Here is a 16,298-nt window from a genome sequence, read left to right on the forward strand (position 1 = left end):
AAACTGTCACCCAGGAATTCTATATTCAACAAATCTGTCCTTTAAACCAGTTGCTGGTGAGTCGATTCTGGCTCATGGTCACCCCATATTTTGCAGTGTAGAACTGTGCTCCACAGGGTTTTCAAGGCTGTGACCCTTTGGAAGCCAGGCCTTTCTTCCAAAGCACCTTTGAGTGGGTTCAAACAGCTAACCTTTCAGCTAGTAGTTGATCACTTAACAATTTGTACCACCCAGGAACTCATTTAAAAATGAGGGCAAAATTAAGACATTCTCAGATAAACAAAAGCCAAGGGAGCTTGTTACCACCAGACCTTCCCTACAAGAAATGTTAAAAGGAGTCCTTCCATCAGAAATAAAAGAACACCAGGTAGTAACTCACAGCCATATGAAAAAAAAAGACCTCTGGTACAGGTAATTCCATGGGAAAATCTAAAGACCAGATTTATTGTATTTTTGGTTTGTAACTCCACCTGTTATGTCCTACATGATTTAAAAGACAAATGTATAAAAAAGAAATAAAAATTTATGTTATTGGGCACATAAAGTATAAAGATGCAATTTGTGACAAAAACAAACGTAAGGGGAGGAAGTTGTATAGGAACAGTTTTCTTATATTATTGAAATTAAACTGACATCAATTCAAAATTGTTATAAATCTAGGACGTTAAGTGTAATCCCCATGGTAATCATGAAAAAACACCTAAAAAGTACAAACAAAAGCAAGAGAGAAGGGGTTAAAATGGTTCACTAAAAAAAAAAAAACTAAATACAACAAAGGAAGTATTGGAGGACATGAGGAAGAAAAAAAAAGGAATAAGACACAAACAAAACAAATACCAAAATGGCAGAAGTAAGTCTCCTTTATCAATAATTATTTTTAAACATAAACTGATTAAACTCTACAATCAAAAAACAGAGATATGCATAAAAAAGAAACAGAGAAAGGCAGAATGGATTAAAAAATATGATCTAAACTATATCCCCTGTAAGAGACTCATTTAGATCAAAAAACACAAAAAGTTTGTAAGTGAAAGGATGAAAGAAAATATTGTACACAAATAGTAACCGAAAGAGAGTTGGGGTTGCTATATTAATAATCTGTTACAACAGAGAAGATCACTACAAAATGATAAACAGTTAAATTCATCAAGTAGATATAACAATTATAAATTTATAGGCACTTACTATCAGAGACCCAAAAATACATGAATCAAATGTTAACAGAATTGAAGGGAGAGATAAATAATAGTTGGAGGTTTCAATATATCATTTCCAATAATGGATAGAACACTTGGAAGATCAATAAGGAAACAGAGGGCTTAAACACTATAAACCAACAAGACCTACAGCCGTATAGAGAAGTACTGAAACATTCACCTAACAGCAGCAAAACATACATTCTTCTCCAGTGCAAATGGATCATTCTCCACGGCAAGCCACATGCTAGGTAACAAAAGAAGTCTCAATAAATTTAAAAAGATTGAAATCATACCAAGTATCTTCTCTGACCACAACGGAAGGAAACTAGAAATTAATAACAGAAGGAAATACGGAAAGTTCACACATATGTGGAAATTAAATAACACATTTTTAAACAACCAGTGGGTCAAAGAAGAAATCACATGGGAAATGAGGATATACTCAGAGATGGATGAAAATGAAAGCACAACGTATCAAAGCTTATGGGGTACACTGAAGGCAGTGCTTAGAGGGAAATTTATAGCAGTAAATCTCTACATTAAAAAAAAAATAAAGATGTCCAATCAATAACCTCACTTTACAGCTTGAGGAACTAAAAAAAGAAGAGTAAACTAAGCCCAAAGGTAGCAGAAGGGAGAAAATAATTAAGATTAAACCAAAACCAATCATATTGCCATCATGTCGATTCCGACTTATAATGACCCTTTAGGACAGAGTAGAACTGCCCCACAGGGTTTCCAAGGAGCAGCTGGTGGATTTGAACTGCCGACTTTTTGGTTAGCAGCCAAACTCTTAACCACTGCGCCATCAGGGCTCCAATTAAAATTAGAGCAGAGATAAATCAAGTAGAGAATAAAAAACAACAGAATCAATGGAACCAAAAGTTGGTTCTTTGAAAAGATCAATAAAATCAACAAACCTTCAGCTTGACTGACAAAAGAAAGAAAGAGAAGATGCAAATAACTAAAATCAGAAATAAAAGTTAGAGACATTACTACTGACCCTAGAGAAATTTAAAAAAAAAGGATTATAAGAGAATACTATGAATAATTTTATGCCAACAATTAGAATACTACAAATAATTGTATGCCAACAACAATCAGATTACCTAGATGGAATGGACAAACTCCTAGAACTTCCAGTATAATGTTAATAGCATTGGTGAAGGTGGGCATCCTTGTCTTCTTCCTGCTCTTAGAGGGAAGGCTTTAAATCTTGAGTAGGATGTTAGCTGTTGGTTTCTTATAAATGTCTTTTGTCATGTTGAAGAAGTCTCCTTCTATTCCTAGATTCCCCAGTCTTTTTATCATGACAGGGTGTTGGGTTTTGTTAAATGCCTTTCCTGCATCAATTGACATGATTTTATAGGATTATTTTTCTTTCATTCTATTAATGCAGTATATTACATTGATTCATTTTCTGATATAGAACCACCCTTTGCATTCCTGGAATAAATCTTACTTGGTCAGAGTATATAATCCTTTTAATACACTGTTGGATCTGGTTTCTTAGTATTTTGCTGGAGGATTTCTGCATCTATATTCATACAGGATATTGGTCTATTATTTTCTTTTCTTGGGTGTTTTTATCTGGCTTTGGTATCAGAGTAATACTAGCCTCACAGAATGATTTAGGAAGTGTTCTATTCTATTTTTTGGAAGAGTTTCAGGACTGGAGTTAAGTCTTCTTTAAATGTTGGGTAGAACTGACCAGTGAAGCCATTTAGACCTGGATTTTTCTTTGATGGGAGGTTCTGTTTACTGATTCAAGCTCTTCATGAGGGCTACCCAGGTAGTCATAAGGCCCGAGTTCTAACTCATGAGGAACCAGCTTTGGGCAGCTAAACAATAGAGAAAGGCTCCATGGGCAGTTGATGAGGACAGGGTCCTTTTACCTTGTGACCTAGCCCCATGGGGCTGGGTGATCTAAAGTGCAGGGAATTGTGCAGACTCCTGAGCCTACAGCTGGTGCCAGATGACCTGGCCTTGGGTGGCCAGAGATGTCCTGGCCTAACTCTGGATGGTTAGGGTGAGAGAGGAAGTGCCCTAGAAGAAGTGGCTTGTGACAAGGATCTTGGAGATGTAGGAAGGTGAAGCCTGAGACGTTTCCAGGTCAGAAGAGCATTCGTGCTGACCCTTGCCGTGCAGTTAGTAATAAACGCAGGGTTCACACACCTTCTCCCTTAGTAGCGCACTCAGCAAGGACAGCAGCGTCACACAAAGTGCATGCATGATTTTGATAATAACTTTGATGGAAATAAAACTCTAAAAAGAAATCTGTAACACCTGAGAATATGTGGGCAATCCCTGTGTGGTGGCAAGATGAGAAGGCAGAGGGGGACAGGAGCTGGTTGAATGGACATGGGGAACACAGGGTGGAGGGGAGGAGTGTGCTGTCTCATTAAGAGGAGAGCAGCTAGGAGTACACAGCAAGGTGTGTATAAGTTTTTGTAGGAGAGACTGACTTGATTTGTAAACTTTCACCTAAAGCATGATAAAAAAAAAAAAAACTATAAATGTATACAATTCTGACCATAAAGCAAAAAGAAGAGCTGGGAAGGTCTGATATTCAGGGTATAGATAGAATTCTAGATAATATAATTTGATAGAAGTAGGGAGACAAAACCCCAGGGTATAGGTAAAGTTTCAGGCAAGCTTGGGCTGAAGAGATTTCAGCTCCTTCCCTTAGCCCAGGGTAGCCTCCTGAAGACTAGAGCAGCTTTCTCATGACTACCTGGGCTGGCACCTTCCAACAGCCCTCACTTACCAGTTCTCCGTCACTTACCTGCACACTGAGCATCTGACGTCTCTCTTTCCAACATCCAAGGTTGCTTCCCTTGCTCCAGTAAGGAGATCGTGTTTGGCTTAGAAATGGACAGTCCTGTTTCCAGGGGAATAAAATTGAGAGCAAGAGTGAGACAGACAGACAAATCAACATGTCACAGCTGTCCCAGGACTCAGATCCAACCTCTTGGTCATTAGCCAAGAAAACACATTAGAGGAAGGGCCAGTGAATGGAATGATGCTTATAGCGAGGATGAGGAAGACGAAGCTTCTTCCATAACAGTTCTCGAAGTGTGGTCCACTGAACAGCAGCAGCATCACCTGGGAACTTTTCAGAAATGCAAATTCTGAGGCCTTCACTCAGACCTACTGAATTAGAAACAAGAATGGTTCTCAGACTTTTAACAGGCACCAGAATCATTGGGAGGATTTATTAAAACCCAGAATGATAGGCCCCATTTGCAGAATTTCTGATTCTGTAGGTCTACAGAGTGTCGGTGTTAGCTGCTGTCTAGTCAGCTCCAACTAATGGCAGAAGATGGTACCGGGTTCTGCGTCATCTGCACGATAGTACGCATGTATGAGTCCACTGCTGTGGCTACTGTTCTCAATCTATCTCATTGAAGGTTTCCCTCATGTTCACTGACTTTCTAACAAACATGATGTCCTTTTCTAGCACTTGGTCTTTCCTGATGATGTGCCCAAAGTAAGCAAGCTGACACCTTGGCATCCTCACTTCTAAGGTGCATTCTGGTTGTATTTCTTCTAAGAGTGATTTGTTCATTTTTCTGGCAGTCCATGGTATAGTTAATATTCTTTGCAATGCTACAATTTGAATGTATCAATTCTTCTTTTGTCTTTTTTCATTGTCCTGTTTTTGCATTAATATGAGGTGATAGAAAAGACCATGGCTTGAGTCAGGTGCACCTTAGTCGTTAAAGTGACATCTTTGTTTTCCAAAACTTTAGAGGTCTTTTGCAGTAGATTTTTCCAATGAAATATGTCCTTTGATTTCTTCACTGTTGCTTCCATGGGTGTTGATTGTTGATCCAAGTAGAACTGAATCCTTGACAACTTCAATTTCTTCACTGGCCAGTTGTGAGGATTTTCATTTTCTTTACATTCAAGTGTAATGCATACTGAAGGCTGTGGTCTTGTACCTTCACCAGTAAGTGCTTCAAGTTGTTTTCATTTTCAGCAAGCAAGGTTGTGTCATTTGCATATCAGAGGTTGTTAATGAGTCTTCCTTCAATCCTGATGCTGTGTTCTTCTTCAGATAGTCTACCTACCTTCTTGGATAATTTGTTCAGCATAGATTGAGTAACTGAAAGGATACAACCCTGATGTATACCTTTTCCAACTTTAAATCACACAGTATCCCCTTGTTCTGTTCAAACGACTGCCTCTTGATCCATGTACAGGTTCCACGTGAACACAGTTAAGTGTTCGGGAATTCCCATTCTTCATGTTATCCATAATTTGTTATGATCCACATAGTCGAATTACTACGCATAGTCAACAAAACACAGGTAAACATCTTTCTGGTATTCTCTGCTTTTGGCCAAGATATATCTGACATCAGCAATGATATTGCTTGTTCCACATCCTCTTTTGAATCCATGTCCTCTTCAGAATCTGGCTTGAACTTCTGGTGTTCCCTGTGGATGTACAGCTGCAGTCATTTTTCAGTGATTATCTTCAGCAAATTTTGTTAGCACATGATATTAATGATATTGTTCAATATTTCCACATTCCATTTGATTGCCTTTTTTTGGATAGGCATGAATATGGATCTCTTCCAATGAGTTGGCCAAATTTCTTGACATAGATGAAAAAGTGCTTCCAGTGTTGCAGCAGTCTGCAGAAGGATCTAAAATGGTACTCTGTCAATTCCTGGAGCCTTGTTTTGCCTCCAGTGCAGCTTGAACTTCTTCCTTCAGTACCAGCGGCTCTTAATCATATGCTAACTCCGGAAATGGTTAAAGTCAATCAATTCTTTATACTGACTCTGTGTATTCCTTCCACCTTTTTTTGATGCTTCCTGTGCCATTCAGTTTTTTGCCCATAAATTCTTCAATAATGCAACTCTAGGTTTGAATTTTCTCTTCAGTTTTTTCAGCTTGAGAAATGCTGATCGTGGTCTTCCCTTTTTTCTAACTCCAGACTTTTAAATACTTCATCCAGAGAGCTTCTAGAGAGTGGGGCCCCATAACTTGCATTTTAACAAATTCCCAGGTCATGCTGATACGGCCATTCCAAAGCACCATTCTACAAAAGAGAGCTGATGACTTCCAACTCTATCAAACTATCTCCCTCCATTTCCTGGAAATAAAACTAAAACCAAAACCAAATCCAGTGCCGTCGAGTCAATTCCGACTCATAGCGACCCTACAGGACAGAGTAGAACTGCCCCATAGAGTTTCCAAGAAGCACCTGGCGGATTCAAACTGCCGACCCTTTAGTTAGCAGCTGTACCACTTAACCACTACGCCACCAGGGTTTCCTTTCCTGGGAATAAAATAGGAAGTAGAAATTCAGCTAAGCACTTTAGATATGCCCTAGATATTCCCAATGGAGGAAACAAAAACACCCCAGAGGGAAGATTTTGAATTACAAGGGAGAGACATCCTTACCAAGCCATACCAAGTTCTTGTAGTTCTCCAGCATGACATCTCTGTATAAATCCCTCTGAGATGAGTCCAGCCCTTCCCACTCCTCTTGGGAAAAGTCCACAGCCACATCCCTGAAGGTCACCATTCCCTGAAATAAAAAATTATTTTTCGCCAAGCACCCAGACCCCATCTGGTTCTAGCAAAAAAGAATTCTGCCAGAGTTCAAAGTTCTAAGAGATTCAAAGAAAATAATTATTAGGAAACAATTATGAGCCCAGGTTTTTCAAATACTTTTAGGGAGAAAGATTGAAAACTGACTCATCCCTTGACATTAATTTTTGTGAAAAAGACAAAAAACTAGCTTATAACATTAAATAGTATATGAGCAAGGACTAAATTGTATGTTATATACACTAAGTATAAAGAAACTCTTATACAGAATTCCTTTATATTCCTAAAACTGGAATGTGTGTAGTACACAGTAGTGAAGAAAGACCTTGAATTGAGCTTTAACAAAAGGATATGGTCTGAATTTAGAATGTATCCTGAATAAATAAAGAGGTATATGTGAAAAGATATAAACAGAACTTTCACTGGAAGTTTATATGAAAAACAGAAAAAAGCTTTCATGTCCAAAAAGAGAGTGTAGACTATACCACTAGGCTGTGTGCTGTATAAGCGGAAGGGTATATGTTTTATAAGACCTGTCAATGCTTAAAAACCAGAGTTCCAGTTTATAGGATATGGTCTTTTTATTAAAAATAATAAACTGTCAAATACAGTTATTCTCCATAGCGGAGCTATGGCCAGTAATTGTGTGACTTCCGTGTGCTCCTCTATCCTTGTCTGCGTCCTGGGAGGCTGATCTGCATTGACTACGTCGGTACACTCCTTTTCCCTACCCCGTTTTCAGCTAGCTTCAGTCACAAGTAAGAGATGAGAAGGAGGCAAGTGAAGGCACAGTATTTATTCCCCTGGCTCCCTCCCAGCTGTGCCACTCTGGGTAACCTCTGTCCCTCAATCAAAGATCATACTGACTGTAAGAGGCCCTCTCCACACAGGACTCTCTGTCTGTAGGTAGAGACACAGGGTTAATAAGGGAACTCTGCTCTTACAGGCCCAGAATACAGTACTATCCTTTATGGTTTCTCTATATCCTAATCATATCTGGCAAATAGGCCCCTTTGAGTTTCTTGCTAGAACCAACTGATACACCTGCTGACCCAATGTACTTCGAGAATATATGACCAGAGATCCCAGAAAATCACTGCTAGACAACTCTACTACACTTCCCTAATAGATTCACTCTCCCATTCCCATGATGACTCTTTCATACCTTCTCTCTCTCTCAAACCACCAATCCTCTTCCCATTCTTGCTTTGAGCTGCTGACCCTGGTCCTCCTTTCACTGAGAAAATAAGAACAATAGGAAAAGAACTTCCTCAGACTCCTGCCATTGTATCTACTTACCTACCTGCATCTGTACTCATATGTTTTGCCTTCCCTGTTACTATGGATAAACCTCTAAGCTCCTATCTAAGACTAACTCCTCCACTTGCCTACTTAAGGACATTGTCGCCTCTTTCCCTTGTAGTGTCACAATTCAGTAACAACCTTTCTCACTTCACTGGGTTATTCCTATCAGCATATGAACTGATACAGTACCTTCCATCTTATAAGTAAATACATAAATTCTCTTCCGTGATCTCACTCTAGCTATTGCTCCATTTCTCTACTCCTCTTAATAACAAAACACTTCCAAAGAGTGTCCAATAGAATTATAATGTGAGCTATATATATGATTTTAATTTCCAGTAGCCACATTAAAAATTTTAATAAAAATAAGTAATATTAATTTAATAATATATTTTATTAACTATGGAGCCCTGGTAGTAGAGTGGTTAAGAGCTATGGCTGCTAACCAAAAGGTCACAATTCGAATCCACCAACCGCTCCTTAGAAACCCTATGGGGCAGTTCTACTCTGTCCCGTAGGGTTACTGTGAGTAGGAATCGACTCGATGGCAATGAGTTTGTTTGGAAACCCTGGTGGCATAGTGATTAAGAGCCTACAGCTGCGAACCAAAAGGCCGGCAGTTTGAATCCACCAGGTGTCCCCTAGAAACTCTATGGGACAGTTCTACTCTGTCCTATAGGGTCGCTATGAGTCGGAATCGACTTGACGGCAATGGGTTTGGTTTGGTTTTAGGTTTTATTTAACTAATACATATATATACACACATATGTATATGTATGTGTGTGTGTGTGTGTGTGTGTATATATATATATATATATGTACGGAAACCTTGGTGGCGTAGTTAAGAGCTACCACTGCTAACCAAGATGTCAGCAGTTTGAATCCATCAGGTGCTGCTTGGAAACCCTATGGGGCAATTCAACTCTGTCCTGTAGAGTCACTATGAGTTGGAATCAACTCCATGGCAAGAAACTTTTTTTTTTTAAACATAAATGTTATCATTTCAATATGTAATCAATACAAAAAATTAATGAGACACTTTACATTCTTTTTTTTGTACCGAGTCTTCAAAATCCAGTATGTGTTTTACACTTTCAGCATATTTCAGTTGTGACTAGTGGCTACTGTGTTGGCCAGCACAGACCTAGAATCACTGTCTCCGTTACCTTCCATTCTCTCTTTAGCCCACTATAATGACACTTTCATCCCAAACACTTCATAAAGTAGCTCTTGTCAAGGGTATCAGCAACTTCCAGTCTGTCAAATCCAATGGTCAGTTCTCAGTCTTCATCTTCCTCAGTCTCTCTCAGCAGAATTTAACTCAGCTGATTACCCCTCCTTGAAACGCTTTCTGCTCTTGAACTGCAGGACCCATAGTCTCCTGATTTTCCTTCTATATCAGTAGTTAGTTCTTCTCAGTCTCTTTCGCTGGTACCTCCTTTTTCTTGTCAGCCTCTAAATGTCTAATCCCCTAAGCTCAGCTCTTGAACGTCTTCCCTATCTACATTCACCACAACCCCACCCTCAAGATAGTCTCATCCTTAGAACCCTCATCCGTTGCTGGTAGGGATGCAAAACGGTATAGCTGCTGTGGAAAACAGTTTGACATTTCCTCAAAAAGTGAAACATAGAACTACCATGTGACAGTAATACCAATCCTAGGTATATGCCTAAAAGAATTGAAAGCAGGAATTCAAACAGAAACTTGTACACCAATGTTCACTGCAGCACTGTTTACAACAGCCAAAAGACAGAAACAACCTAAACGTCCATCAACAGATGAATAGATAAACAAAATGTGGCACAGAGATACAATGGAATATTACTCAGCCATAAAGAGAAATGAAGCCCTGATACATGCTACAACACGGAGGAACCTTGAAAACATTATGCTGACTTATATAAGTCAGTCACAAGAGGACAAATAATGTGTGATCCCACTTATATGAAATGGGCAAATACAAAGAGAAAAAAGTTATTAGTGCTTACCGGGGGTGGGAGGGAGGAGAGAAGAGGGAGTGTTAGCTCAGTGGGCACTAAGTTTCTATTGAAGGTGGTAGAACAATTTGGAAAAGGGTGGTGGTGATGGTCGCACAACATGATGAACAAAACCAGTATCACTGAATTGTACATGTATAAAATGTTGACTTGGTAAATGTTTTGTTATATTTATTTTTACCACAATAAAAAACCAAACCCATTGCTGTCAAGTCGATTCCAACTCATAGCGACCCTATAGGACAGAGTTGAACTGCGCCATAGAGTCTCCAAGGAGCACCCGACAAATTTGAACTGCCGACCCTTTGGTTAGCAGCCGTAGCACTTAACCGCTACGCCACCAGGGTTTCCTTCACCACAATAAAACAATTAAAAAACATAATTTCATCCTATGCCATGGCTTTAAATACTTGATGGCTCCCAAATTCACCTCTCCAGTCTTGATCTCATTTCTGAATTCCAAATATATACTCACATTCCATGTGGATGTCCAACAAGTCTCTTAAACCTAATATACTGAAAACTCAATTCTTAATTTCTGTTCCCACCCCAACTCTGTCTTCCCATCACAGTAAGTAGCATGACCATTTATGCAGTTGTCCAGGCCAAAACCTTTGTAATTCTTGACTTTCTTTTTCCTCTCACACCCCAGGGCTAATCCATGATCAAATCCCGTAATTTCTGTCTCCAACATATATCCAGAATCTTACCACCTCCAGTGCCACCACCATGGTCCAAGCCTCTATCACCTCCCATCTGGATTACTGTATTAGTCTCCAGACTGGCCTCTCGTATCCCACCCTTTTAAAATAAAAATCACATCACATCACAAACACTTCAATGGTTCCCCTCACACTTAGAACAAAACTCCAAGTTCTCTTCATAATTTTATGTAACTTGGCCCCTAGCTACTCCTCTGACCTCCTCGTGCTCGTGAGTCACTGGCTACTCGCTTTTCCTAGGACACATCAAACACGCCCCCACCTTAGTACCTTCGTACTTGCTGTTCCTTCTGCTTTTAAAGCTCATCCCCAGATCTCCCCAAAACTTACTCCCTTTCACTGAGGCCTCTGCTTAAATGTCATCTCCTCAGAGGCTGTCCCTGACCTCTCTACTCCATAAGGCACTCCACAGTCACACCCTATGCCTTTATTTAACTCGCACAACAAACCACAATCCAACCAAAGAAGACACTCCTCTTCCATTACACGTTTGAGGATAACACTAAGTAAAAAAGATACTAAGTGTTTTGTAGAAGGACTATATGAACAAAAGGTGGAGAGAGAAGTGGAGAAGGTGCTCACTAGACCATCTGTGACTCTCCCTGTGGTCTCAAAGTCCAGAAAAATAAGGTGGAATTTGTGCAAACAAAATGAAAACATCAACTTACTTGGGACATGGCTTTACAAAGTCCAACAGCCATTTCTCCTTCCTTCTTCAGTTTTCTCTTTGGGAGAAGAACAAAATCCTGGGAAGGGAGAGTTAAGGAAGAATAAATGGCAGACCAGCCCTATTTTGTTGGTTCAAGATGGGCAAAGATAGAACTATTCTCCCTTTATGGTGTCCACATCCTCATTACATGGGGCAGTACCAGCCCTTCCAAGACCTGAGTAAGAGGCCAAAACTAAACTTGACCTCTGAAATCCTGGAGGGTACTAAGGTCACGCAGGCTGAACTCGACAAAATCTAACGTCCACCCTATGGCCAACAAGGTTGATTATGATCTGACCTCTGGATGCCTTCTGGCCCCATTTCTTACCAATCGCCCCCTGCTTACCCCACTCTACACAGGACTCCTTGGTGTTCCTCAGACACCCCATGCACAGTCCTCCTTTAGGGCTGCTGCTCCATGTGCTTCCCTCTGCCTGGAACCCTCTTCTCCCCAGTAGTAGCATACCTCACTCCCTCTCTTCATTCCCGTCTGCTCAAATGCTACTACCCGAAAGGGGTTTCCTGGAACATCCTACTTAAGGAAAACTTCCCTTCCAGTAACTCTCTTTTCCTTACCCTGATTTATGTTTCTTCTTAGTATTTATTACCATCTGACATGTTACATATTCTTTTTCATTTCTCATCTGTCTCCTCCACGCCCTCCCCACCCCCACAAAGTCTTAAGATCAAAGAGATCTAGGATACGTTTGGTTCACTGGTATAACTGCAGTGCTAGAACAATGCTGGAACTGTTGTAGGTGCTCAAAAAATATTTGGTAAATTAATAAATAAATCTTACTGTGCCTCCCATAATATAAATAATGATGTTACACATGTTGCGTATATCATTATCTCATTTAATTCTCCCCAAGGTAGATATCCCCATTTCCCCATTTTACAAATAAGCCAAATTGAGGTTCAAAAACCATAAGCAATGAACCCAAAGTTACAAGCATCCAACCAAGATATGACTCAGAAACTGGTCCTCTTTCAAGAAGCCACAATGTCTAAATGGGAAATATTCAACAAAACCTGAGGAATCAATGCCATATATTCCTTAAAGAAGCATCTTCAGAGATGGTAGACATTACCTTTATTACCCCACAGAAGATGCACCCTGAGGGACGCAGCAAATTTTAATTCTAAATCAACAACAAACTGTGCAGCATGAAACAAGTCCTTGTCCACTCAGAGGCAAGATTTCTTCATTCTGAAAACGGGGATAATTGTGTGACCTAGAATTGAGGCTACATGATTCGTCCTGAGCTACTTCACACTTAGCCAACTCAGTCTCTAGGAAGTTGTTTCCTTAGTGAAGTGCAGTTTGAAATTGCCCACTATTGCCTGTGCAACCTGAGGAGAATCAGTGCAGTCTTCCCGGCATTTGGACGCAGCAGCCCTGAACAGTACAGGCCTAAAAGAAACTTAAGTCTCGGTTTGCAAATACCTGTGTATTCCTTAGATATGTCTCTGTATTTGAGATGAGCCACCAACCTCTAAAACAAACTGTGATAAAAAGACTTGGGCTTTATAGCCCCCAGACCCAGGTGACTCTCCACTCTTTTCTCATTAACTACATAACTGTGGGCAAGTTCTCTCTCAGAACCTTTCTTTATTCACTGTCAAAAAGTGTCACCCTTGTTCCCATTGAGATTCTACACAAACATTTGGGGAAAAAATGAGGACATTTTTCTTTACTGAGAGTCAGCCCTGGAAACTTAGCTTACTTGGTACATAAGAAATAAAGCCATGAAGCCAACCTCTGTCAGCACCAAAATGGAAAAGTTTTGACAAGGACAAGGCTAAAATCTCCAACTCAATGGCCTAAGCAGAGGAAGACTGGGCTTCAGGCTGGGCTTTCCTCCAGCAGGGGCAGCCAGTTTGAGGATGTTCTCACTACAGTGTCTTTTAGACTGGGTCCTGTTACTCGCAAGAGGACTGAAGAAAGAGATCCAGATTAAGTTCCTAGTCCAAGACCAGGAAAAATCCCCTCCAATACCTTCAGGGCCCAGGGCACTCAGTTTTCACCCTCACAATGTGGGAAAGATCAAAGAGATTAGTAATTAAATGCAAGGACTCTGAAGCCAAACTGCCTTTGTTCAAGTCCCCATTCTGTCACTTATTAACGGTGTAAACTTGGGCAAGTAATTTTGATCTTTCTGTACTTCACTATCACACACTACGTCTCACACAGTGAAGCCCACAATCGCACATACACATTTCAGTTCTCAACCAATAGCACACAGTCTCACAATCACAACCATAATCTCTCTCTCTCACTGTCTCACACACACACCACTCTAGCACGAAAACAGGGAAATGGTCACACACAATTACTCCAAGAGCGACAGTCACGCACACTCAGCGACAGACCACACAAAGTCATATATTCTGTCACACAACTCACGAAAATTATACCTTCAGAGATAGTCATGGTCACACAAAATCGCACCTGTCAGCTACATTCAGTTATATCCGCAGAGACACGTGGACAAACAATCACATTCACACTGCGACACATACACACACAGTCTCACGCGCAGTCTCTCACGCCCATATACAATAGCATAGTTGTAGCTGCACACACAAACGCACATATTCATACACAGACCCAGACTGTCAGTCACGCACAATCGCACACACACAGTGACATAAATCATATCCTGTCACATCCACAGCCTCACAGTTACACACGGAGCCCTACACAAGGTGACACACTCTCACACAGTCTCCCTGGCAGCGCCCGCCAGGTCCCCATCCCCGCCACTGCCCGTCGCCCGAGCCTGGCCCTGGCCTGCTGCTGTAGCTCGCGGCCGGGTCCACCTCACCTCCCGGAACCACGGCTCCGGCATCCGGCCCCGCAACCTGGGACCTGCGACCTCGCCTCCCAGAATGCCCCGCGGGGAGGAGCACTATGGAGCAGGGCGGGGACCCTGGCGCGCGGGAAACGAGCTTCGCGCCGCGGGCTTCTTCGCTGAACTACATTTCCCAGAAGGTCCAGCGGCCACCTCCCACTCGGCGTCTGTGCTACGGGCGGCCGCGGCGGACAATGCCGGTACGCGGTTACCTTGTGCGAAGTGACGGTGGGTAACTATGACAGTGAGGCTGCGCGTGTGCGTGACTGTGACTGAACGTTCGGTGTATCTTTCGCCGCACATCTTTGTGCTTGCGCATCGTGGGGGGCAGTGGTTCTGTCAGTGCAGTGAGCGTCGGCATTTTAAATCACGTCCCTGTGATTGGGGGTCGTTGCGTGAAAGACTGTGGGTGTGTCACGCCGAAAAATGAGAGTGAGTGTGGGTGTGTGAGTGAGACTTTGGCTGACTTTGGGGGCGACCATTTCTGTAACTGTGTTCTTGTCCCAGACGCTGCAGGAGTTTACCTCTGACAGGCGGGGTAGCATCCTTCCTTTGCTCCTCGGCTTACCGTTTGAGTCTGGTGCGGTCTGTGTCATCCCGTTTTTATATCCCTTTTTCTACTTGCACTTAATGTAATCCCGGGCACGGAAGGGTTATTAGGTTCATTTGTACAGGGACACTCCTTTGTACCAAAGCCGTTTGTAATTTGCAGCAGATAGCTCTTGGGTTCCTCTTCCTGGTGTTTTCAACTTTTGGCTTTACAAATTTAATTAGAGCCCAGCTTTGAGAAAACTGCCCAGTCAGGAGGACAAGACGGTGAGCCCCTGAAATAAAGTTCCAAGCCAAGCAGCATTTTTCCGCATCCCCAAACCCTGGAAGATTTGAAAGGTGCACCCAAGTCAGGATCCTAGTAAGCAGGGGTGTGTGAAAGCAAGCAGAAGTGGTGGAAATGAGAACCCATCCTTGGAGGATACATCCCCCAAATCCCTCCCCACTGAGAAAGCGCTGTAACAGTTAGGGCAGGAGAGTCTTGGACAAAAGGATTCTGGCTAGTAGGTCTGGGATGACTTGCTATTTATCGCGTAAAATTGGGCAATGTTACTTTGAGAAGAAAGCAAGCGTTTCTTTGTAAGGCTCTAAAACAAATCCTCATTTAAGAGTTGAGTTGCTTTATTGCGGGAATTTACAATGATAATTGTGGTTTTATACTTGACAAATACATTGAACAGTTCTTCCCTGGACTTGTCAGGTAGGTTAAAGGATATCTGGGACATTTCACGCTGAGATGCTGGAAATTTGAGATTCCATTTTTGACTGGCAAGGTATACCTTCAGAGAAACTTTGGATCATGTATGACTATCTCTTCCTATGTCAGTAATTATTCTTCTTATCTCACACCACCAAGTCCAAAGCTGGTTTGAATTAGTCATCTCCTAGGAGTATGGCATTTTCCTCGAAGTATCCCCAGTGATTATGAGGGATCTAACTCCTTTTTTTAAAACGTTTGTTTTGAGAATATACACAGCAAAATATGCTGATTTTTGCCTTTTGATATATACTACTTAATTGGACACCTATACTCCACCATCTTTGTCTGAGATCTGTGTAATGAATATTTTCTCTCAGCATTTTTTTCCACCCCCATTTGATTTTTACAGAATTTGGTAGTTGGTATTGCATCATATTATATCATATCGTATTTTAACATATGTAGTTATTGCACTGGGTTAGAGATGTGACCAAGTTTCATCATCAAAGGGGGAGTTTGTGTTGTTTCTAGTTTTTCTAGTTGTTGCTGGGTGACTTCGGAGAAGATGAAGTATCTGGGGGGGGAGCTACTTTGACGGTACGTGGACACCCAGTGTCTCACCATGATTCTGCCCACTAACTTTAGCATTCATTGATGATTACTGCCTGAAACAATTATTACCATGGAGTTTACC

The 16,298-nt window shown here is 41.3% G+C and overlaps 1 protein-coding gene across 6 annotated transcripts in view; it reads right to left on the reverse strand.

Annotated features, from left to right (window-relative positions):
- ZNF527 (zinc finger protein 527) overlaps positions 1 to 14,409 on the reverse strand; it is a 29,535-nt gene extending 15,126 nt beyond the window's left edge. Inside the window, exons 1-5 of one of the 6 annotated variants that reach the window (XM_064293232.1) lie at positions 14,329 to 14,357; positions 11,460 to 11,537; positions 7,932 to 8,003; positions 6,627 to 6,743; positions 3,985 to 4,080 (exon numbers count right to left, since the gene is read on the reverse strand). In XM_064293232.1, coding sequence (XP_064149302.1) covers positions 3,985 to 4,080; positions 6,627 to 6,743; positions 7,932 to 8,003; position 11,460 — 286 coding nt within the window. In that variant the 5' untranslated portion in view covers positions 11,461 to 11,537; positions 14,329 to 14,357. The other 5 variants (XM_023541464.2, XM_003422295.4, XM_010601589.3 and 2 more) reach the window with 5 other exon arrangements.
- Between the last annotated feature and the right edge of the window lie 1,889 nt (positions 14,410 to 16,298).

This window comes from Loxodonta africana, chromosome 11 (genome assembly GCF_030014295.1).
Source record: "Loxodonta africana isolate mLoxAfr1 chromosome 11, mLoxAfr1.hap2, whole genome shotgun sequence".
Lineage (NCBI taxonomy): Eukaryota > Metazoa > Chordata > Mammalia > Proboscidea > Elephantidae > Loxodonta > Loxodonta africana.